The sequence below is a fragment of the Phyllobates terribilis genome, unplaced genomic scaffold, assembly GCF_046119375.1.
Source record: "Phyllobates terribilis strain yellow unplaced genomic scaffold, ASM4611937v1 Scaffold_9__5_contigs__length_417890890, whole genome shotgun sequence".
NCBI classification, from domain to species: Eukaryota; Metazoa; Chordata; class Amphibia; order Anura; family Dendrobatidae; genus Phyllobates; species Phyllobates terribilis.
This window is the reverse complement of record NW_027362769.1, coordinates 63432011-63451957: the sequence shown is the minus strand read 5'-3', so window position 1 is coordinate 63451957 and position 19947 is coordinate 63432011. Positions and strand designations below refer to the sequence as shown.

Sequence of the window (19947 nt, the reverse complement as noted above, 5' to 3'; positions counted from 1 at the left end):
ATGCATATAAAAACGGATGTCATATGGATGTAAAAAACAGACACACGAATGGCATACAGATGGCAATACGGATAAAAAATTCCAAGTTTGGACTGGCACCTGCACTGGAGGTGAGTATAAGGTTTTTTTATTCTCTGCGGGGTAATATTGTAATTGACAAGGGGTTGTCTGAGTAGTAGACAACTCCTTTAAAGAAGACCTTTCACCAAATTTTCATTTTCAAATGAACACATGATATAATAGTTGTGCAGAGCGTAATAAAACTTTTTAGTTTTTTTTTATTTCACCACTCCATTGTCGGAGGGATTAGCAATCAAAGTATTTGGCACCTAATGAGTTAATTTTTGTTAGTTAAAGGGAACCTGTCATGTCATTTCAAGCATTTAAACTGTCCCCAGTGCATTGTTAGTGATGCAATGTGCATCACTAACACATTATTTTCATTAAAAACGCCACTGTAATGATGTTTAAAAGCACTTTGTATACTTATATACTTATATAGTACCTGCTCGTTTAGTCATAGGGGTGTGATTAATTTTCTGTTCAGTCACGGGCTTCACCACACACTCAATTTGATTGACTTCTCTGGTTGCGCTGACCTCACTAGAATCCCACGTTTGCGCAGTGTGGCGCTTGGAGCCGCATTTGCGCAGTGTGTAGTGTGGAGCCGGCCACGCTTGCGCACTGTCAAGTGGGGAGCCGCTCGTCATGGCGCATGAGCAGCTTCCCAATCGACACTGTGCAAGCATGGCTCCCCGCACAACACTGTGCAAGTGCGGCCGGCTACACGCTACACACTGTGCAATCGTGGCTCAAAGCACCTCACTGCGCAAATGTGGCTCCAAGCGCCACACTGTGCAAGCGCAGGATTCTAGTAAAGTCAGCGCAACCAAGGAAGTCAATCAAATTGAGTGGGCGGCGATGCACACTGAACAGAAAATGAATCACACCTCTATGACTAAACGAGCAGGTACTATATAAGTATATAAAGTGCTTGTTATACATCATTACAGCGCCATTTTTAATGAAAATAACGTGATAGTGATGCACATTTCACTTAGTTTAGATGTTTGAAATTACGTGACACGTTCCCTTTAAGTCAAAGTGGGTGTTATCAGAGAGTTTTCACTAGGGGTGTGTACTTCTTCCCCTGAATGATCTTGCCCAATCATAAGCAGGCAGTGACACTCAGGATAAAGAAGAACACCCCCCAAACAGTAGCTTAGAACAGGTTTCTCAGTGTGTGAGGTGTATGACAGACAGTCCTGATCTCCTTGTCTAACACCCTGCATGATTAGAAAGTTCTGGGCGTACAGCACAATTGACTAACACCTTTCAGATAAGGTTACAGCAGTAATTGTGAGGAGAGGGGCAGCACAGCTGAGTATAGCTGTGTCACATTACAAACCATTCCTTCAGTTTTTTCCTCTCATAGCACTGTTACTTCTACTGTACTGCCCCTCCTCCCAGACAGCCTGCCTGAAAATGAGTGTTCAAAGGGGTCCATAATTACACTCAGGTCTGTTGTGCTCACAGCAACTTGAAATCACTCTGCAGTAAGAGCTGGTTGTCAATTTATTTCACACAGGGGTAGCTTTTTCTGAGCTATGGTGGGGTCGTTTTCTTTTTCAGGAGGATACAGGAGGAAAAAGTACATGCTTCTAGTGAAAACTCTCTGATAACCACTTGGACTTTACGAAAATTAACTCATTAGGTGCAATAAACTTTGATAGCTAATATCTGCGCAAGTGAAAGGAAAAATGCTAAAAAATAAATAAAAAACCCATTTTATTGTGCTCTGTCTACTCTGCAGCCATTATTATGTCGTGTCTCCAGTTCAACATGAAAAACGTGGTGAAAGGTCGTCTGACAGCTCCCCAAACCACCACCGTATATTAACTCTATGATCCATATTACACAAAGGCATCTCATAAGTTCTAACAATATGGCATATTCTCCAAAGCATATTGTATATGGTTTTGTTCAATAATATGCCATAAAAACTTTGCTATAGGAGTATATGGCGCCCATTGAGGTGAATGGATGCCCCACACACAGGCACACGGAGGGCAATACAGATCATTATTAGTCAATGATGTAAATTCATATTATGATCCATGTACTACCATATATATCTTTGCACAGCATGTAGTAATAGAGTACAGCGATACCCCCACTCTAGTACTGGTAACTGTCTATAGGAGCTAAACTGCTGGTGGTCCGTCATACATGACTTTAGCCCTTGACCTTAGTCTAGATATTGGCCCCGATTCATCAAGAATGGCGATTTTCCCGAAAGTCTTGATGAAGGGACGTGGTGGAGTCAGAAGTTCCTGATTCATTAACAGACGCCCTGTAAATACACTGAGTGTTGAATCTGGTCAAAATATGAAATTATTGGAAAAGTAAAAAAATAAAATGAATGAAATGATACACATTCATTAGAATTATCACAAGATATATAAATACATAACTCCTCACTCCCTACTCCTGAAGTGTAAACCATACTGCTGATATTAATTTAAAGGTCAACAGAATACAGATTTGTGGAGTAGACTAACCCTCTGGACGGGAATGGGTTAAGCACTTAGACAAATAATGATTAGATCTGGATGCTTGAAACATTTTTGTTTACAAGTGTTTCTATAGAAAGAAGCCCAACATGGGCCGTTCTGCTATTAACATCTATGTCGAGGATGTTTGCGGTGCAGAATATTATTGGAGTCATATACACAGAATCAGAGGAAGACAAAACAAAGATGAAGAACACAACCAGAAACAGAAGGCTGGAAGTGGGACCCGGAGACATATAAATAAGCTGTTTTATTGTCCCCTCATAACAAAATCTCCCACTATCAAAATCAATTGTACATCAGGGCTAAATAATTAAAAGAATAAGCAACTTTTTCTCCATGGAAGATGATGAGATTAGCTCCACATGCGTGTTCAGTTTCTGGGCCACCACACAGGAAGGATGTGAGCTTATTTACAGCTGGGAGGAGGACACGCTGTTTTTTGACTAGCAATGGAGAAAATGATTAGGACATGCCAGGGAAAGATTAGATCAAAAAGTGAGATTTTGGAAGTTCCAAGGTGTCTATTATTCTTTAGTAACAAAACACATTGTAATAAAAAAGTAATAAACATCCACTCATCTGTGGCCACTAATCAATGCTTGGGGCTCCTGCGTTCAGCCCGTACGTGGCTTAATTCTGGCTTCTGCAGGTTAGTCTACAGCTCATCAGTGGGTGTGTCAGGTGTCAGACCCCACAATCTCATATTGATTACTAGGGATGAGCGGACCCGTGGAAGTTCGGGTTCTGGTACCCGACCCGAACTTTATTCCAATGTTCAGTTAGGGGACCAGAACTGTACTCGAACTTGAACCACAACCAGAGTTGAAAACATTGGAGACCTGAACTTTCGATCTGGAAAATTCTCTCTCTTTCAGACTTCCCCCAGAACTCTGAACATTGCAACGGACTTCCGGGAGAAGTCAGTGTTTGGTGTTTTAAGTTCAGGTTCGCAAATCTCTTGATGACCCATCCATTGAATATATCATCAATCATCAAGACCCGAAGAACTCCTTTAAAAGGGTTCTCCCCTCTCTAGCAGTTCCATACTTGATGACACTTTGGTTTGGGCACGCTGTGGGGCTCAGAAGGTGGCCCATTAGCTATGGGAGTGTGATTTTACTGGGCTGGATTTTAGAAGCAATGTTGATTTTCTAGAGCCTTTTAGCTACAGAAAAGAATAGAAAACATCTATTTTTCCATTTTCTGAATACGGACTTTTTGTGGGATGAGTTGAAGTTTTTATTGATACTGCTTGTCGCTACATAATATTTATTAAATGCATTTTATTCCTATTTTTTGATGTCCTGTGCGGGATCTAATTTTTTTATGCACCCATAGGTTTGAATGGGTAAGTCTCATCCAAGACTGAGAAAAGAATAGTACATGCTACAATTTTTTTGTCTCACGAACATGATAGTTTCACACAAGTATAAAAATCATTCTAAGTTTCAACCAGAAAAGTGGGAAGATTCTTTTCTCACTTGTCCGAGTGCAAATAGTTTTTTTTTACAGTAGCAGTCATGAATTATTTACAAGATCATTTACAGTTTCCTATGTCACCATATAGCAATATATACATAGAAATTGGATGCTGTACAGTAGGTCCGTATGGTTTCCGAATTTTTCTGTGTTTGTGACGCGCCCCCTGGGCCAGTGTTGTTTGGGGAATACCCGGAGCCGGATCAGATGGGGGTTGTAGTCTCCGAGTGGCTGTGACCCGGTCCGTGCCCAGGGTGTCAAGCTCAGTGTGTGGCAGTCCTTACTGATGTTACTAAAGTTCTTTATGTCGACTACGCCACCCGTTGAATTGCGGTCACTACGGCCGCCGCTGCAGCAGGGTCCGCTGAGGCTGATGGTGTTTGTGCAGCTCAGGTAGTATAACCCCCAACGGGAGGGGTATAGCCTCAGGGGGTCAGGTGCAGAGGATGGTGGTTGTGGAAGTGCAGGGATGATGGTAATGAGAGTCAGAGTCGGGTTGTGCAGTTCAGGGTTCTTTACTTACTGCAGATGTTCCGGTCACTCCGGCCTTGAGTGACCACCCGAGCCGTGCTGCGTCCACCAGGTCCTGGACTCGGCCAACCCCCAAGTAGTTCTGGAGCGTGGTTCTGAGCTCCCGTTCTGTCCTGTCCTCGTCTCTGGCCTTCCCCACCAGGGATCCACCTAAGTCCGGCTCCCTCGGGCCTCTTGTTGGCGAACCCTTGCCTCTGGGTTCCCTGACCCTATGCGTGGTCTGCCTTCTGGGTGGATATGGTGGGTGGCCGTGGCAGATGCTGCCCACGGCCTCCGGTCTCTGGCTGAGGTATGCTGTAGCCCCCACCAGTTTGGGATCCGGTACCCTGTTGCCAACTCTTCACCCTGTGATTGTATTTGGGCTCTCAGAGTTCCTTCTTTCTCCCCCTCTGGGTCTTTCGTTTTCCTCTCTCACTCTTGCTCTGGGGCTGCTCTGCTCCTCTGCTCTCTTCCACTGCTCTGCAAAGTCTGATGTCTCACTGACTTCTCACAGACTGACCCTGATCTTAGATGGTGCCCACCTTATATACTCCCTCTATGTGTGAGCTCAGGTGACCAGCACCCAATGAGCTCCTATCTTTACCCAGGCTGCTCCCCCTATCTGCCCCTACACTACTGGGATGTACCACCCCCCTCCCACTCCAGCCAGGAACAGACTCGGTCGTACCTGCACATTTCTAAGTGGGAGTACCGTTGGTCTGTTCCTCGGAAATGGGATGTGTGTAGTGCATGCAGCCTACTGAGCTCAGTTCCACACTCCATCCTTACCCGGGAGTGGAATATCACACCTCTGGCTTGAGGTGCAATACCCCTGTAGCAGCCGAATCCTCAGGGTGCTACATATGTATAGACTTGTTTGGGTGAGTCTTATCTGATTTACAGAGGAAACTAGCGCCATGCTGTGATTTTTTTTTTCACACGCAGTTTCGGTCAGTGAAAAAAATCACTCATATACGCTGCCTCATTAAATAACATTGGTCTGAGCCCGGTCCGTTTTTTTCATGGAAAGCACTCGGGCCAAAAATACGGTCGTGGGAAAGCGCCCACAGTCAGACCGTGAGAAAAATCGGTCATTTGAGCAGCTCTTTTGAATAACATGGGTCAGTTGTTCAGTCCGTGTGATATCTGATCGGAAGCATACATCCGATTTATACACTCATCTGCATGAGCCATAAGACATATAAATTCTCTTCTTAAAGCATCTAGCTCATTTTAATCACATTTCTGGTTCTTCTGTAGTACGCCATCACCGCTAATGCAATTGTAATAAAATCTGCTTTCAGCAGAATCATCATCACTCAGACATTGTGGGGGAATGAATTGTTGTCTTCATCATCGCAACATGGAGAATTGTGACACACACAACACTGAGAGGTCATACAGTACAGTGCAGAGAGGAAATGCACACATTAACAAACTCCAACATTTCACAGAGCACCAACTGTTGCTATTGCTCCAACAAATAATGCTAACGTATAGTTGTTAGGTTTCTGAGCTGTTTTTTTTTTTTATAACTGTAATTTTTATTAAAATTTTTCGCATATTTTAGCAAACATAGAACACAGAAAAGTCATTCACATTTTCATATCAGAGAAAACACTTAGGCCTCCAACAGGCCGGCCCATTAGAGATCACTTTAAAGCTTTCAAATTCAAATATCTGATATGACATCCATTTTAAATAACAGTCCATGAAACACAAAGAAAAAAAAAAGAAAAAAGACAACACAGAGAGAAGGAAGGGAAAGGAAGAACGATATAGACAAAAGATCAAGAAGCAGTTGATCATTCACTACGCTGCACCCAATAGTAGTCCCATGGGGCCCATACTGTCTCGAACAGGTCCATCTTTGCATTAAGACTTGCGGTCAAGGACTCCATCCGCCTCACATCACAGGCCCTAGCGTAGTACTCTTGTCTAGAGGGTGGTGAGTCCCTTTTCCAGTGAAGAGCAATCATGCATCTCGCTGCTGTCAACAAGTGGAGGAGCAATTTGGAAGAATGTCTACCCATTCCACCAGGGGTCACATTGAGAATGAAAACAGAGGGCTCCAGAGAAATCTCTGTAAATAGCACCTCCTGAACAAGTTTTCTTATTGTTTCCCAAAAGGGAACTATTTTGCTGCAGGACCAGAAAACATGTGTCAGAGTGCCGACAGATGATCCACATCTCCAGCATATACTCGGGACCTGCGGGTTCATTTTATTCAGGACATCCGGTGTGTGGTACCAATGCATTAAAATTTTATATTGGTTCTCCTTGTATAGGGTACAGATTGATGTCTTAGCTGCTTTAGACCATATTGTCTGCCATGTCTGAGGGGAAAGCCTCCTTCCCAAGAATCCCTCCCACTTAGACATATAGGGGTGCTGGAAGATGGGTCCACCCACCGGTGAATTGATTATTTTATATATATCCGAGATCAACCCCTTGGTAGAGGGACCTCTCCTGCACAGCCTCTCAAACTCCGTGGGGATGGACACTTTATATGAGCCAAGCAGGGATCTTGCAAAATACTGAATCTGTATGTACTGATAGAATTCCCGGTTAGTGATGTTAAAACTTTCTTTTAAATCATAGAATCATAGAATGGTAGAGTTGGAAGGGACCTCCTGGGTCATCTGGTCCAACCCCCTGCTCAAAGCAGGATTCACTAAATCATCTCAGACAGATGTCTGTCCAGCCTCTGTTTGAAGACGTCCATTGAAGGGGAACTCACCACCTCTCGTGGCAGCCTGTTCCACTCATTAATCACCCTAACTGTCAAAAAGTTTTTTCTAATATCTAATCTGTGTCTCCTCCCATTTAGTTTCATCCCATTGTTTCTAGTCTTTCCTTGTGCAAATGAGAATAAAGATGATCCTTCTACAATGTGACAGCCCTTGACATATTTGTAGACAGCTATTAAGTCTCCTCTCAGTCTTCTTTTTTGCAAGCTAAACATTCCCAAATCCTGCAACCGTTCCTCATAGGACATGGTTTGCAGACCAGTCACCATTCTGGTCGCTCTTCTCTGAACTTGCTCCAGTTTGTCTATGTCTTTTTTAAAATGTGGTGCCCAAAACTGTACACAGTATTCCAGATGAGGTCTGACCAAAGAGGAGTAAAGACCGATAATGACTTCACGTGATCTAGACTGTATGCTTCTGTTAATACATCCCAGAATTGTATTTGCCTTTTTTGCTGCTGCATCACACTGTTGACTCATGTTCAGTCTATGATCTATTAGTATACCTAAGTCTTTTTCACATGTACTGTTGCTTAGCTCTATTCCTCCCATTCTGTATATGCTTTTTTCATTTTTATTGCCCAGATGTAGTACTTTGCATTTTTCCCTGTTAAAAACCATTCTGTTGGTTGCTGCCCACTGCTCCAGTTTATTTAGGTCTTTTTGAATCCTCTCTCTCTCTTCTCTAGTATTAGCTATCCCTCCTAGCTTTGTGTCATCAGCAAATTTAATCAGTTTACCCTCAATTCCTTCATCTAAATCATTGATAAAGATGTTGAACAATACAGGTCCCAGGACGGAGCCCTGTGGTACCCCACTTGAGACATTCATCCAGCTGGATGTGAAGCCATTTACAACCACCCTTTGAGTCCGATCACTAAGCCAGTTATGAATCCACCTAACAGTTGCCTGGTCCATTGCATACTTGGTCATTTTTTCAATAAGGATGGTGTGAGATACTTTGTCAAATGCTTTGCTGAAGTCAAGATATACTATATCTACAGCATTTCCCTGATCCACCCAGTCAGTGATTCTGTCATAGAAGGAAATTAAGTTAGTCTGACATGACTTGTTAGTTACAAACCCATGCTGACTCTGGTTAATCACTTCATTCTTATCCATGTACTTACATACATGTTGTTTAATAATTTGTTCAAAGATCTTTCCTGGTATAGAAGTCAGACTCACCGGCCTATAGTTCCCTGGGTCCACCTTCTTCCCCTTTTTGAAGATAGGAACAACATTTGCTCTTCTCCAGTCTTCTGGGACTTCTCCTGTTCTCCAAGAATTTTCAAAGATTATGGAGAGTGGTTCTAAAATTTCTTCTATGATCTCCTTCAGTACTCTGGGGTGTAATTCATCTGGACCTGGAGACTTGAACTCATTTATGTTAGCTAAATATTCCCTCACAATCTTTCTGTTTACAGATAACTTGGATTCCTCTATTCCTCTAAAAGGACAGTGAAGATCAGTTGATGTTACATTTTCTTTCTGAGAGAAAACAGATGCAAAATAGGAATTAAAAAGTTCGGCCTTCTCAACATCCTCTCTTACCATTTCTCCATTTTCATCCTGTAAAAATCCTATAGCATCTTTGACTTTTCTTTTACTTTTGACATACCCCCAAAATCCTTTTTTATTGCTTTTGACATCTCTTGCAAGCCTTAATTCATTGTCAGCTTTAGCTAACCTGATACGTGCCCTGCGGGATCTGCAGACTGCATTATAATCTTCTTTAGATATGCCTCCCTCTTTCCATTTAATAAACATTTCTTTCTTTCTTTTTAGCATGTGTTTAAGTTCTGTGTTCATCCATCCTGGTTTCCTTAAATGCTTCCCATTCTTCCTACTTTTCGGGATTGTTAACGATTGTGCTTTGAGAATCTCATTTTTAAAAATTTCCCATCCTTCCTGGACATTTTTGTCCTTAAGGACATCCAGCCATTGGATCCCTCCTATTCTCTTTCTGAGTCTCTTAAAATCTGCCTTTCTAAAATCTAACCTTGAAGTTTGAGTCTTCACATGTCTTCCTCCTCTAGTTATCCAAAATTCTATAATAGCATGATCGCTGCCTCCTAGCGTCCCAGCCACCTTTACCTCCTCAACCATTTCCTCCCTATTAATAAGGATTAGATCCAAAGTAGCAGATCCCCTTGTTTTCTCCCCTACCTTTTGGAAGATAAAGTTGTCAGCAAGAGAGGATAAGAATTTGCTTGACCTGTTAGTTTTACTTGAGAGAGATTCCCAACAAATGTCTGGATAGTTGAAATCTCCCATGACCACTACGTCATATTTTTTGGAGAACTTGGTCATTTGATACATAAAGAGTTCATCCATATCTTCAGCTTGCCCAGGTGGCCTGTAGTAAATGCCTACAATGGTGTCCTTTCCGTTGTTCTCTCCTTGTATTCTTACCCAAACAGTTTCCACAGAACTCCCAGTCTCTGAAGCTTCAATCTCTGTGCAGATATACGCTTTTCTAACATACAATGCGACACCTCCTCCTCGTTTATCAAGTCTGTTTCTTGCAAATAAGTTGTATCCTTTTAGCCTTTTATTCCAATCATGTGTATCGTCCCACCAAGTTTCAGTGATTCCAATGACATCATATTCCTTTTCCTGCGTTAGTAGTTCCAATTCTCCTTGTTTGTTGCCCATGCTTTGTGCATTTGTATAAAAACATTTTAGTTTGTGATTGGTTTCTCTTCCTCCCATGTTTTTATTATTTAAATTGTTTTGTCTTTGTTCTTCCTTTCCACTTCCAGTAGCAGAGATCTCAATAGTATTTGTCAGCTGTATGGCTTTTTCTGGCCTTTTGCTTCCCTTCCCACATTGTTCTAGTTTAAAGCTCTTCTGATGAGTGTAGCAAGGCGACTTCCAAATACATGTTTTCCAGTCTTCGTAAGGTGCACCCCATCTCTAGCAAGTAGTCCATCGTATAGGTAATTCATTCCGTGATCCAGAAATCCAAATCCTTGTTGACGGCACCATCGACGTAGCCAGTTGTTCACCTGTAGAATCTTATTCCACCTCATTGTTCCATGGCCATCCACTGGGATGATGGATGAGAAGACCACCTGCGCTCCCAATTCTTTCACTTTCTTGCCTAAGTCTTCAAAGTCACTGCAGATGGTTTCCAGGTCCTTTCTTGCGGTGTCATTTGTCCCCACATGTATTAGCAGGAATGGGTAGTGATCTGTAGGTCTGAAGAGTCTTGATATCCTGTCAGACACATCTTTAATTTTTGCTCCTGGAAGACAGCACATTTCTCTGGAGGTTATGTCTGGTCTGCAGATAGCGGCCTCTGTTCCTCTTAACAGGGAATCCCCCATGACCACCACTCTCCGTTTTTTCTTCACAACATTCTTCTTTCTCCATCCAGGAGGATTCTGAGGGCTTACAAGGTTATTCATTGCTGGCAAAGTCTTATTTTGCTGTATTTCTTCATGGTTCTCCTGCGTGAGAGCCTGGTACTGCTTCCTGAGCAGTATGGGTGCTGACTGCCTCTCGATCCTCCTGCTTCTCTGGGTCACATGCTTCCATTCCTCTGTTTCATCAGGTGCAGTTCGAATTTCTTCTCTTTCTGAATCATGAAGAGATAATTCTGCTCTGTCTAAGAACTCTTCACCTTCCTTAATGATTTTCAAGGTAGTTAACCTCTCTTCTAGATTTCGCAACTTTTCCTCCAACAGGGACACAAGCTTGCATTTCTGGCATGTGAAGTTTGGCTTTTCCACTGGCAAGTCTGTGAACATGTAGCAGAATATGCAGCTCACCAAATGGCTCCTGGACTCTTCCATGTTCTTACTGTTAATGTTCTGAAAACAGTGAAAAAAGCTTAAAAAAAAAAAGCTTCAGCTCCAACAGCCAAAATCCAGTGTTCTTTGAGCACGCGGAGACTCTTCACTTACCCCAAAATGCAGTGGGAATATGCAAATTATCTCCTCAGGACTCCTCCCCTGGTTTACCGATGTCCTCTTTTCAGCTCCAACAGCCAAAATCCAGTGTTCTTTGAGCTCGCGGAGACTCTTCACTTACCCCAAAATGCAGTGGGAATATGCAAATTATCTCCTCAGGACTCCTCCCCTGGTTTACCGATGTCCTCTTTTCAGCTCCAACAGCCAAAATCCAGTGTTCTTTGAGCTCGCGGAGACTCTTCACTTACCCCAAAATGCAGTGGGAATATGCAAATTATCTCCTCAGGACTCCTCCCCTGGTTTACCGATGTCCTCTTTTCAGCTCCAACAGCCAAAATCCAGTGTTCTTTGAGCTCGCGGAGACTCTTCACTTACCCCAAAATGCAGTGGGAATATGCAAATTATCTCCTCAGGACTCCTCCCCTGGTTTACCGATGTCCTCTTTTCAGCTCCAACAGCCAAAATCCAGTGTTCTTTGAGCTCGCGGAGACTCTTCACTTACCCCAAAATGCAGTGGGAATATGCAAATTATCTCCTCAGGACTCCTCCCCTGGTTTACCGATGTCCTCTTTTCAGCTCCAACAGCCAAAATCCAGTGTTCTTTGAGCTCGCGGAGACTCTTCACTTACCCCAAAATGCAGTGGGAATATGCAAATTATCTCCTCAGGACTCCTCCCCTGGTTTACCGATGTCCTCTTTTCAGCTCCAACAGCCAAAATCCAGTGTTCTTTGAGCTCGCGGAGACTCTTCACTTACCCCAAAATGCAGTGGGAATATGCAAATTATCTCCTCAGGACTCCTCCCCTGATGTATTACTAAGGTGTTTCTGTCCACTATATCCGCAAATCTAAACAATCCCGCGTTGATCCAGGGATGAGCCATCGATGATTCTTGGCTCTGAGGGAGCAAAGGCTGAAAGACAAATGATATCATCGGGGAGTGTTTAGAAGAAAGAGGAAATCTCCTCCTACAGGTGTCCCATATGTCTCTAGTGAATTTCATAGGGCCCAGTAAAGTGGTTTGGAGTTTAACAGATTTCTCAGACCACAGTAGTGAATTTGGATGAACTGGGGCTATCCATAATTTTTCAATTTCTGTCCACTTGTTATATGCCCAAAGGGATGACCACGAGGGAATCCTTCTCAAGTGAGCCGCCCAATAGTATTTAACCACATCCGGGACCGATAACCCCCCCTGCTCCCTCCCCGAGATCAGTACCTGCTTGGAGATTCTATGCCTCCCATTATTCCATATAAACTTCATTATACAGGATTGGAGAGCCCTCAACTCCCCCATAGGAACCCCAACTGGCAGAGTTTCAAAATAGTAGTTGAGTTTAGGAATAAGGGACATTTTCACCGCCGATATACGCCCCAAAAATGAGATATGAAGATTGGCCCATTTGACCATAAGACCCTTCAATTCTTTAAAAAGGGGCGGAAAATTATGAGCAAACAGGGTCCCATAGTCTGACGTTATGTTAATCCCCAGATATTTGATACTCTCTGACTTCCACCGGAATTTGTAATTTAGCTTAAGATGATCTAATTCTTCATGGGGAAGGTTTAGTGGAAGTGCCTCTGTTTTTTTAGAATTAATCTTATATCTTGAGATCATGCCATATTCCCGAAGTGTCACTTTAAGATTAGGGAGGGTGATATGCAGATTCGTGAGGGTCAGTAGCTCATCGTCTGCAAATAGGAAAATTTTAAATACTTTACCCCTTACCTCCACCCCCGATATGTCAGGATTAACTCTTATTGCTGCCACTAGAAGCTCGATACACATGGCAAACAAGAGTGGGGATAAAGGACAGCCTTGCCTTGTACCATTTGCTATAGAGAAACTGGGTGATACACAATGGGGAAGTTTAATGGATGCCGTGGGAGAAGAATAAAGGGCCTTTAGTGCTGTTAGAAAAGCACCTGATATCCCAAAAGTCTTCACTGTCTCAAACATAAAGGGCCAATTAAGGTGATCAAAAGCCTTTTCCACATCAAGACTGAGGAGAAGCGCCCAAGACTTATTCCTATTGACCACATCCACCAGGTCCACAGCCCTCCTTGTGTTGTCTCCTCCCTGCCTGTAGGGCACAAACCCCACCTGATCCTTATGAATCATGTGCGGGAGCCAGACATTCAGTCTATTTGCAAGGAGACGGGTAAATATTTTTAAATCCGAGTTCAAGAGGGCTATGGGCCTATAGTTGGCGCAGTCAAGGGGATCTCTACCAGCCTTATGAATTAACACCAAATATGAATGAGACAGCGAGCTAGGAATCGGGGTTCCCATCAGGAAGGAGTTAAAAAGGTCAACCATATAGGGGAGTAGTATATCCGCAAAAGTTTTATAATATAGATAGGTCAAACTGTCCGGGCCTGGTGACTTACCTAGGGGCAAATCTTTCAAAATGTCAGTTAATTCCTCAAGAGTGATCTGTTTGTTAAGGGACTCTTGTGCCTCCGTTGAAAGAACTGGCAGACTAATCCTCCGAAAAAAGCTGTCTATCTCTGATCGCCTATATTCTGGATTGCCTGCCAGTGGGTCCTGAAGATTATATAATTTCTTATAAAATTTAGAAAAGATATTTGACAATTCCCCCGGGTCATAGTGGGTAGTTCCCTCATCGTCTCTAAGAGCCTGAGGAGCCGCGGCCACAGAGCGATCCTGCAGTTGCGTAGCCAACAGGGTATGGGCCTTGTTCCCTTTTTTCATAATATCTCTGTTTTGAAAATACAAGCATCTTCTCCACTTTACGGATGGAGAGATCCTTCAATTTGTCCCTAGTGGCCAACAGCTTCCTCAGAGTCCCAGTCGAAGGAGAAGAGGCAAATCTACGTTCCAGAAGGCAAATCTGAGAATTAAGAATCGAGAAAAGTTGCCTTGAATTTTTTTTAAGCCTCGCTCCCTCTGCAATACAACACCCTCTTATTACCGCCTTATGCGCTTCCCACAAAATAGGAAGGGAGGGCACAGATCCCAAATTTAGTTCAAAATACTGGGTTAAATGATTTGATAAAGATTTTTGAATACAGGGATTCTTTACCAGAAATTCATTCAGTCGCCAGTGACAGGCTCTGGAGGAACTGAGACCCAACTTTAAATTTAATATTACCGGCGCATGATCCGACCATGTTATGGACCCCACCTCCATATTCTCTAGCATTCAAAGTGTGACAATATTAGCAAACAAGTAATCGATTCTGGTATGAGTCTGATGTGGATTTGAATAAAAAGTGTAAGCTTTTTCTTTGGGATGATCTATTCTCGACATATCAAAAAGGGAATTTGCCCGGATCAATTTTCAAAATTCCAATGATAATCGGGACGAACCAGCAGATGGCGGGTTCCCCCTCAAAGCAAGCCTATCACTTATTTCTGAGAACGGGATATTAAAGTCCCCCCCCCACCAACAATGCCCCAGGCTGCAGCCGTCGAAGGCTAGTTAGAACCTTGCGAATAAAGGGTATTTGGCCCGAATTTGGGGCGTAAATGTTGCACAATATTATTGCTTTGCCCTGAAAAAAGCCCTCCAGTATCAAGAATCTACCTGCCGGGTCCCCATGAGTTTTAGAGATTTGAATTGGACATAAAGATGATATAAGTATGGCCACTCCACCCTTTTTATTATTATTATAGGCAGAGTAGGCTGAAGGGTAATGATGGGCCGCAAATCTAAACGTCCCACTCCGGTCATAATGGGTCTCCTGTAAAAAGGTAATGTCCGCTCTCTGAGCCTTCAACTCCTGCAGTGTGAGCCTTCTTTTTCTAGGGGAATTAAGCCCCTTTACATTCAAAGTGATCAACTTAACCATTACTAGTGAGAAAAGGTGAACTACTGCTTATAATCATACTCACTGACAATCGTTGCAGCCTCCCGCCCCATAATGACCTGCCATGGAGCTTCATGAATGACCCCTGCTCTCTTGATAAGGAAAAGAAAAGGTAAAAAGGAGGGAGGGTAAAGACAATGGGATGTGGGGGAGACACAGACTGAAGCAAACCAACATTAAGATAAAACACGTACAAATATCAAAACAGATCAGAACAATTTTCCCAAGAGTAACTCTTGGAGAAGGGTTGTTACCGTGGCACAAGGTGAGCCCACTAAGTTTCAAAAACGTACTATGCAGTTAAGTTCACAATGTCCTTGCTGTCCAACAACCCTTTGGAAAAATATATTGGAGGGAGTCAAGAAAAAGGGAAAAAAAAACCCTTCCTGTGAGAAGAGAAACAATAACCAAAATCCTTGTCCCAAAACCCAAGGAACCCTACTGAGCATTTATAAACAGGTTGTCAAAGTGACACTTTAAAATATTCATTCATTTAAGGCATAGAAAAATATCAAACATAAGTATTTCAGAACTTGACGTCGAGTACCGGCTTGTAAGTGAAAAAGAGCGATAAAGACAAAAAGTAAACCCTCAAGCGAAGCCGCTTATGCTCCGGGTTTTACAGTCAACCATAGTTATTCTTATGCACTCCAGAGGACAGGCCCTGCTCCCCAGGCCTGCGAGGTGTCGTTCCCTCTTTGCCCCGCCTCCCCACCTTTTGCCATACGGGAGGTGGAGCCTCCGGGGGGAGAAGATAGTCCCATTCCGGAATGTTCGGTGCTGTTAGTTGGAGGTCCCCACAAAACTTGGCCAAATCACCCATAGAGCAGAGCACTGCCGACACCCCATCTCTGCGAGCCATTAAAGCAAAGGGGAAGCCCCACCTATAGGGAATCTTCTTATCCAGGAGCATGCTGAGCAGAGGTTTAAGATGCTTTCTCTTCTGCAGGGTAATTCTAGACAGGTTCGGGAAGAGCTGGATGTCCGCCCCCCTATACTTTATGGCTTTCTGGGCCCGTGCCTTGGCCATTATCTTTTCTTTCAGCTCAAAGTAATGCAAGCAGCATATTACATCCCTCGGAAATGCTGTAGTACCTTTTGGCTTCAAGGCTCTGTGAGCTCTATCAAATTTGATCGAGGCAGGCTGACTATCACCCAGGATAGAGTTAAAGATCTCCTGAAGTATAGCTCTGAGATCCTCCACCCCCTCCAACTCGGGGAGACCCCTCACCCGTATATTGCTCCTTCTTCCCCTATTATCAAGATCTTCAATGTGGGCATGCATATCCTGCATCACTGATTTTTGCTGGGTGGTCACTTGTTGTAGTTTGGTTACATGAGCTCTAGTAGTATTATGATCATCCTCCAGTATTTCTATACGATTTGCCAAGTGCCTCAGGTCTTGTCTCACACAAGCAATCTCTGACCTGCAGGTATCCTTGACTTCCTTTATAAGGTTTTTGAAGTCTGTCTTGGAGGGTAAATGCTCTAGGTAACTCTGCCATGCAGGGGCACAGGGCTGCAGGCTCCCGACCCCCCATTCATCCTCAGTACAGCCAGGGGAAGAGGACAAGTCTCCACCCCCTTTACCATGGACAGTGAAAATATTCCCCTCTCCCTCAGTCTCCCCGGCTGCCTCTCTGTCTTCTGATTGGGGCTGGGGATGATCAGCAGCACATGCTGTTATCTGTGCAATTGTCTGTGGGGAGGAGGGGGAGGGGGGCTCTGATGTGCACCTCCTGTGAGCTGTAACAGTCTTATTTGCAGAGGAGACGACTCTCACAGCTCTGCCTCAGCTTTTTGCTGTTAGGTGCCCCTGCAAATCCACATCAGCAGGGGCCGCAAGCTGAGATTGGTTCCCACTCCCCTCACCTCTGTGCTCTGTCTGAGGCCGCTGCAGCCCGGTCTGTTCCAGCCAAGATGGCTCCGGGACACCATGAGGTGCTGAGTCCTTCTGAAGAAAGGTGTCCAGTGCGGTCGCTATCACTGGCCCTGGAGTGGATGCCGGTGTCCTAGCACCTCGTGGCCCCATGTGTGCTGTAATTGAGGTGCAAATGCTGGCACTCAGCCTCTATTGTGTTCAGCTCAGCAGGAGCTCCTCACACACACTTCTTCTCACATTGAGGTCCTGGCCACGCCCCCGTCTGAGCTGGTTTTAAAGTAACAAAAATGCTGTGTAGAAAACAAAAAAATTAGGCTCTGTTCTTGTCATTTTGGGAGACTATTTGGAAAATAAACAACATTTGCCATATACACCATATGTATCCATAGGGCTCCATTTACCCAAAGTAGCCAAAAGAGTAGTAGCATTTTGGTGTTTGTTGAGTCAGTATACATCAGTATAATTTTTTCACGATATGGAATAGTAAAGTAGGTGCGACTTTAGGTATATCGTAATATAACATATTATACACATTATATATTTCTTTACACTGGGAGCCTAAGGATGACATACCCCATTGCATGACTATACAACAGGATCATTTGCAGCCTTCTGCCTGAGTTATTCACTAGGAGCTCCATATCTCTAGCAAACATATGAAACAGGGGTGGACATATCATTGGTGCAACCCGCACAAGGGTTCAAGAGGTAAGGGTGCCCACTTCCACCTCCAAAGTAGGTGGGACTTTGCATTATGATAAGCTATTGGACTGGAAGGGCCCATATGCTGTTCTTGCACAGGGGCCCTTTTCTATCTGTGTGATGTGTGAATAGAGCCTTATACTATTCTGTGACTCAAATAAAGAATAATGTTCTTATTGTTATAGGTGTTGGTGCCAGCCCTTATGTAATGAACTGTAACGTCACCCTTGACTCACAGGACTTGACGTCAGGAAAAGCTATAGCCGCTGCTGTGTCACCCTGGCCTGGATGCCACAAAATGTAATAAAGCTGTGTCTGAGAGCAAGGGGGAGGTTCTCTAGTCAGGGGAACATTAGCATGCAATGCCTCCTGTCTCAGGCCAGTAGGGGGAGCAGGCTGCCCCTATAAAAGCTGGTACTGGGGGCAGGGTTAGAGAGAGCTGGACGACCTGTCTCAGGATTCAGGTCCCAGAGCAGAGCAGGGACAGACAGTTTTGTATTGCACCTAAGAGGAAGTGTGGCAGGAGGAGAGAGCCACAAGCCAGAGACAAGAGGCGAAGAGAGCCTGTCTTGGCAGATAACGGACTTAATTTACCAGACTTTGGTGTCTGAGGCTGGAAGGATTCCACATTCTCCAGCAGATAACCAGTCCGCAGGGGACTGTATATTCCTAGGCCTAAGAAGCCTGGAGGCCCTGCCACAACAGAAGGGACCAGCGAAGCCGTACCAGGCCGGAAGCAGAAAGGAACCCACGTCGCAGGCCATACAGGCGAGAGTACACGGAGAGCTCGGAAGCGTGGGCTGTTATCCCATAAGGAGGAGATAGTCAGAAGGAGCGCAGAAAGCACGGTAGGCCTACACCCTCACCCTGACCAGGGCCAATTTCCCCATTGCTCTCAGACATCCAGGTCCCCTCCTAGCTGGGACTGTTTATGGGTCAGTTTACCTGCTTTAGTAAAGACCCTGGACTGCAACCTGTTGTCTGTGTGCTCCTTTGCTCCTCCAGCACTATCAGCACTGGGACTCTCACTACCATCACTCCCACCATCCACTACACTGCCCTGGGGCCGCACTCTTCCCGTGGGGAGTCACACCATCCCAGCTGCATACATCATCAGCCCCAGCGGTCTGCCTTGCAGCGGCAGTTCCTAATGACCGCAAATCCACGGGTGGCGTAGTCGGACATAATCATCAGCACATAACGGACTACCACTGGCCTGACCACCCTGAGCCACGGAACCGGGTTGCCACTACTACTCCCATCGTTCCCCTACTGCCCGGATCTGAGTGCCCCATGGCCCAGGGGGTGAGTCACTGCCATTCGTGAAAGAACAGGAGGACTGAAAGGAGTGCAAGCAATGGCTTTCCCAAATAAAGGTCTGGTAGAAATAGCATGTAATGTTGAGAGCTTCAGAGACATCCCCCACAGCATCTCTAGAGCGGAAGATGATAAATATGTATCATATTATATATGTGGAGATACATTTTCTTACATTTCCCCTCAACATATTGAAGCTGAAGTTCAAAAATTGTCAGCTTCTAGAGGTATAAAGACAGCAGGAACTGCTCTTGTTGGATTTACACCCCAGGAGTGCCGATTCACAGCAGAATATGCCATATCACATGGAATAAATGAATTCTGGAAAAGAAGACAAGGATCTTTTATGTGAAAAAGTTTACTAATAAAGTTTGACATACAACTTGTTCCAGTGGTCTCATTCTCCTAAACATCCTATATGAATATCCCCGATAGTATTAAAGGGAATCTGTCAGTAGGATCAACCTTCCTAAACCGTCTATATGGGCATGTAGGTGATAGAAAGCGGAATATAATGTTTCCTTAATTTCTGCGAACTGATGTCTTATTCCAGAGAAATCCATGTTTTCTTATATGTAAATGAGCTGTTAAGATCTATGGGCCGGTATCTGCCTGAGAATCTGACTTCAGAGATTATTATAAATGGAAGGAAGCATTACCAGTGTGACAGATGTAACTAACACAGAACAGTAGAACTGAACTTTGTCTCATAACAAACACATTAGCAGCTGCAGCTCTCACAGCTCTGCTGTATTGTAACACTGTGAGCTTGAGAGCTGGAAGCTGAAGTTGAGAGGAACCCTCAGATGTGTCAGGTATAATCACACACAACTCTGCAGTGAGATCAGGGGAGCAGAGATCAACCATTACACATCACACTGGTAATGATCCATTTTATTTAAAATAAGCCATGGAGACAGATTTTCAGGCAGATCTATGTCCGGCCCATAGTCCTGAACAGCTCATTTACATATAAGAAAAA

General features: G+C 44.1%; 1 protein-coding gene across 1 annotated transcript in view; it reads left to right on the top strand.

The window, feature by feature from the left end:
* The window catches only part of FTCDNL1 (formiminotransferase cyclodeaminase N-terminal like), a 119093-nt gene extending 99776 nt beyond the window's left edge, over positions 1–19317 (top strand). Inside the window, 2 exon segments of the mRNA XM_073645616.1 lie at positions 17834–17921; positions 18951–19317. Coding sequence (XP_073501717.1) covers positions 17834–17921; positions 18951–19317 — 455 coding nt within the window.
* The last annotated feature ends 630 nt before the right edge of the window (positions 19318–19947 follow it).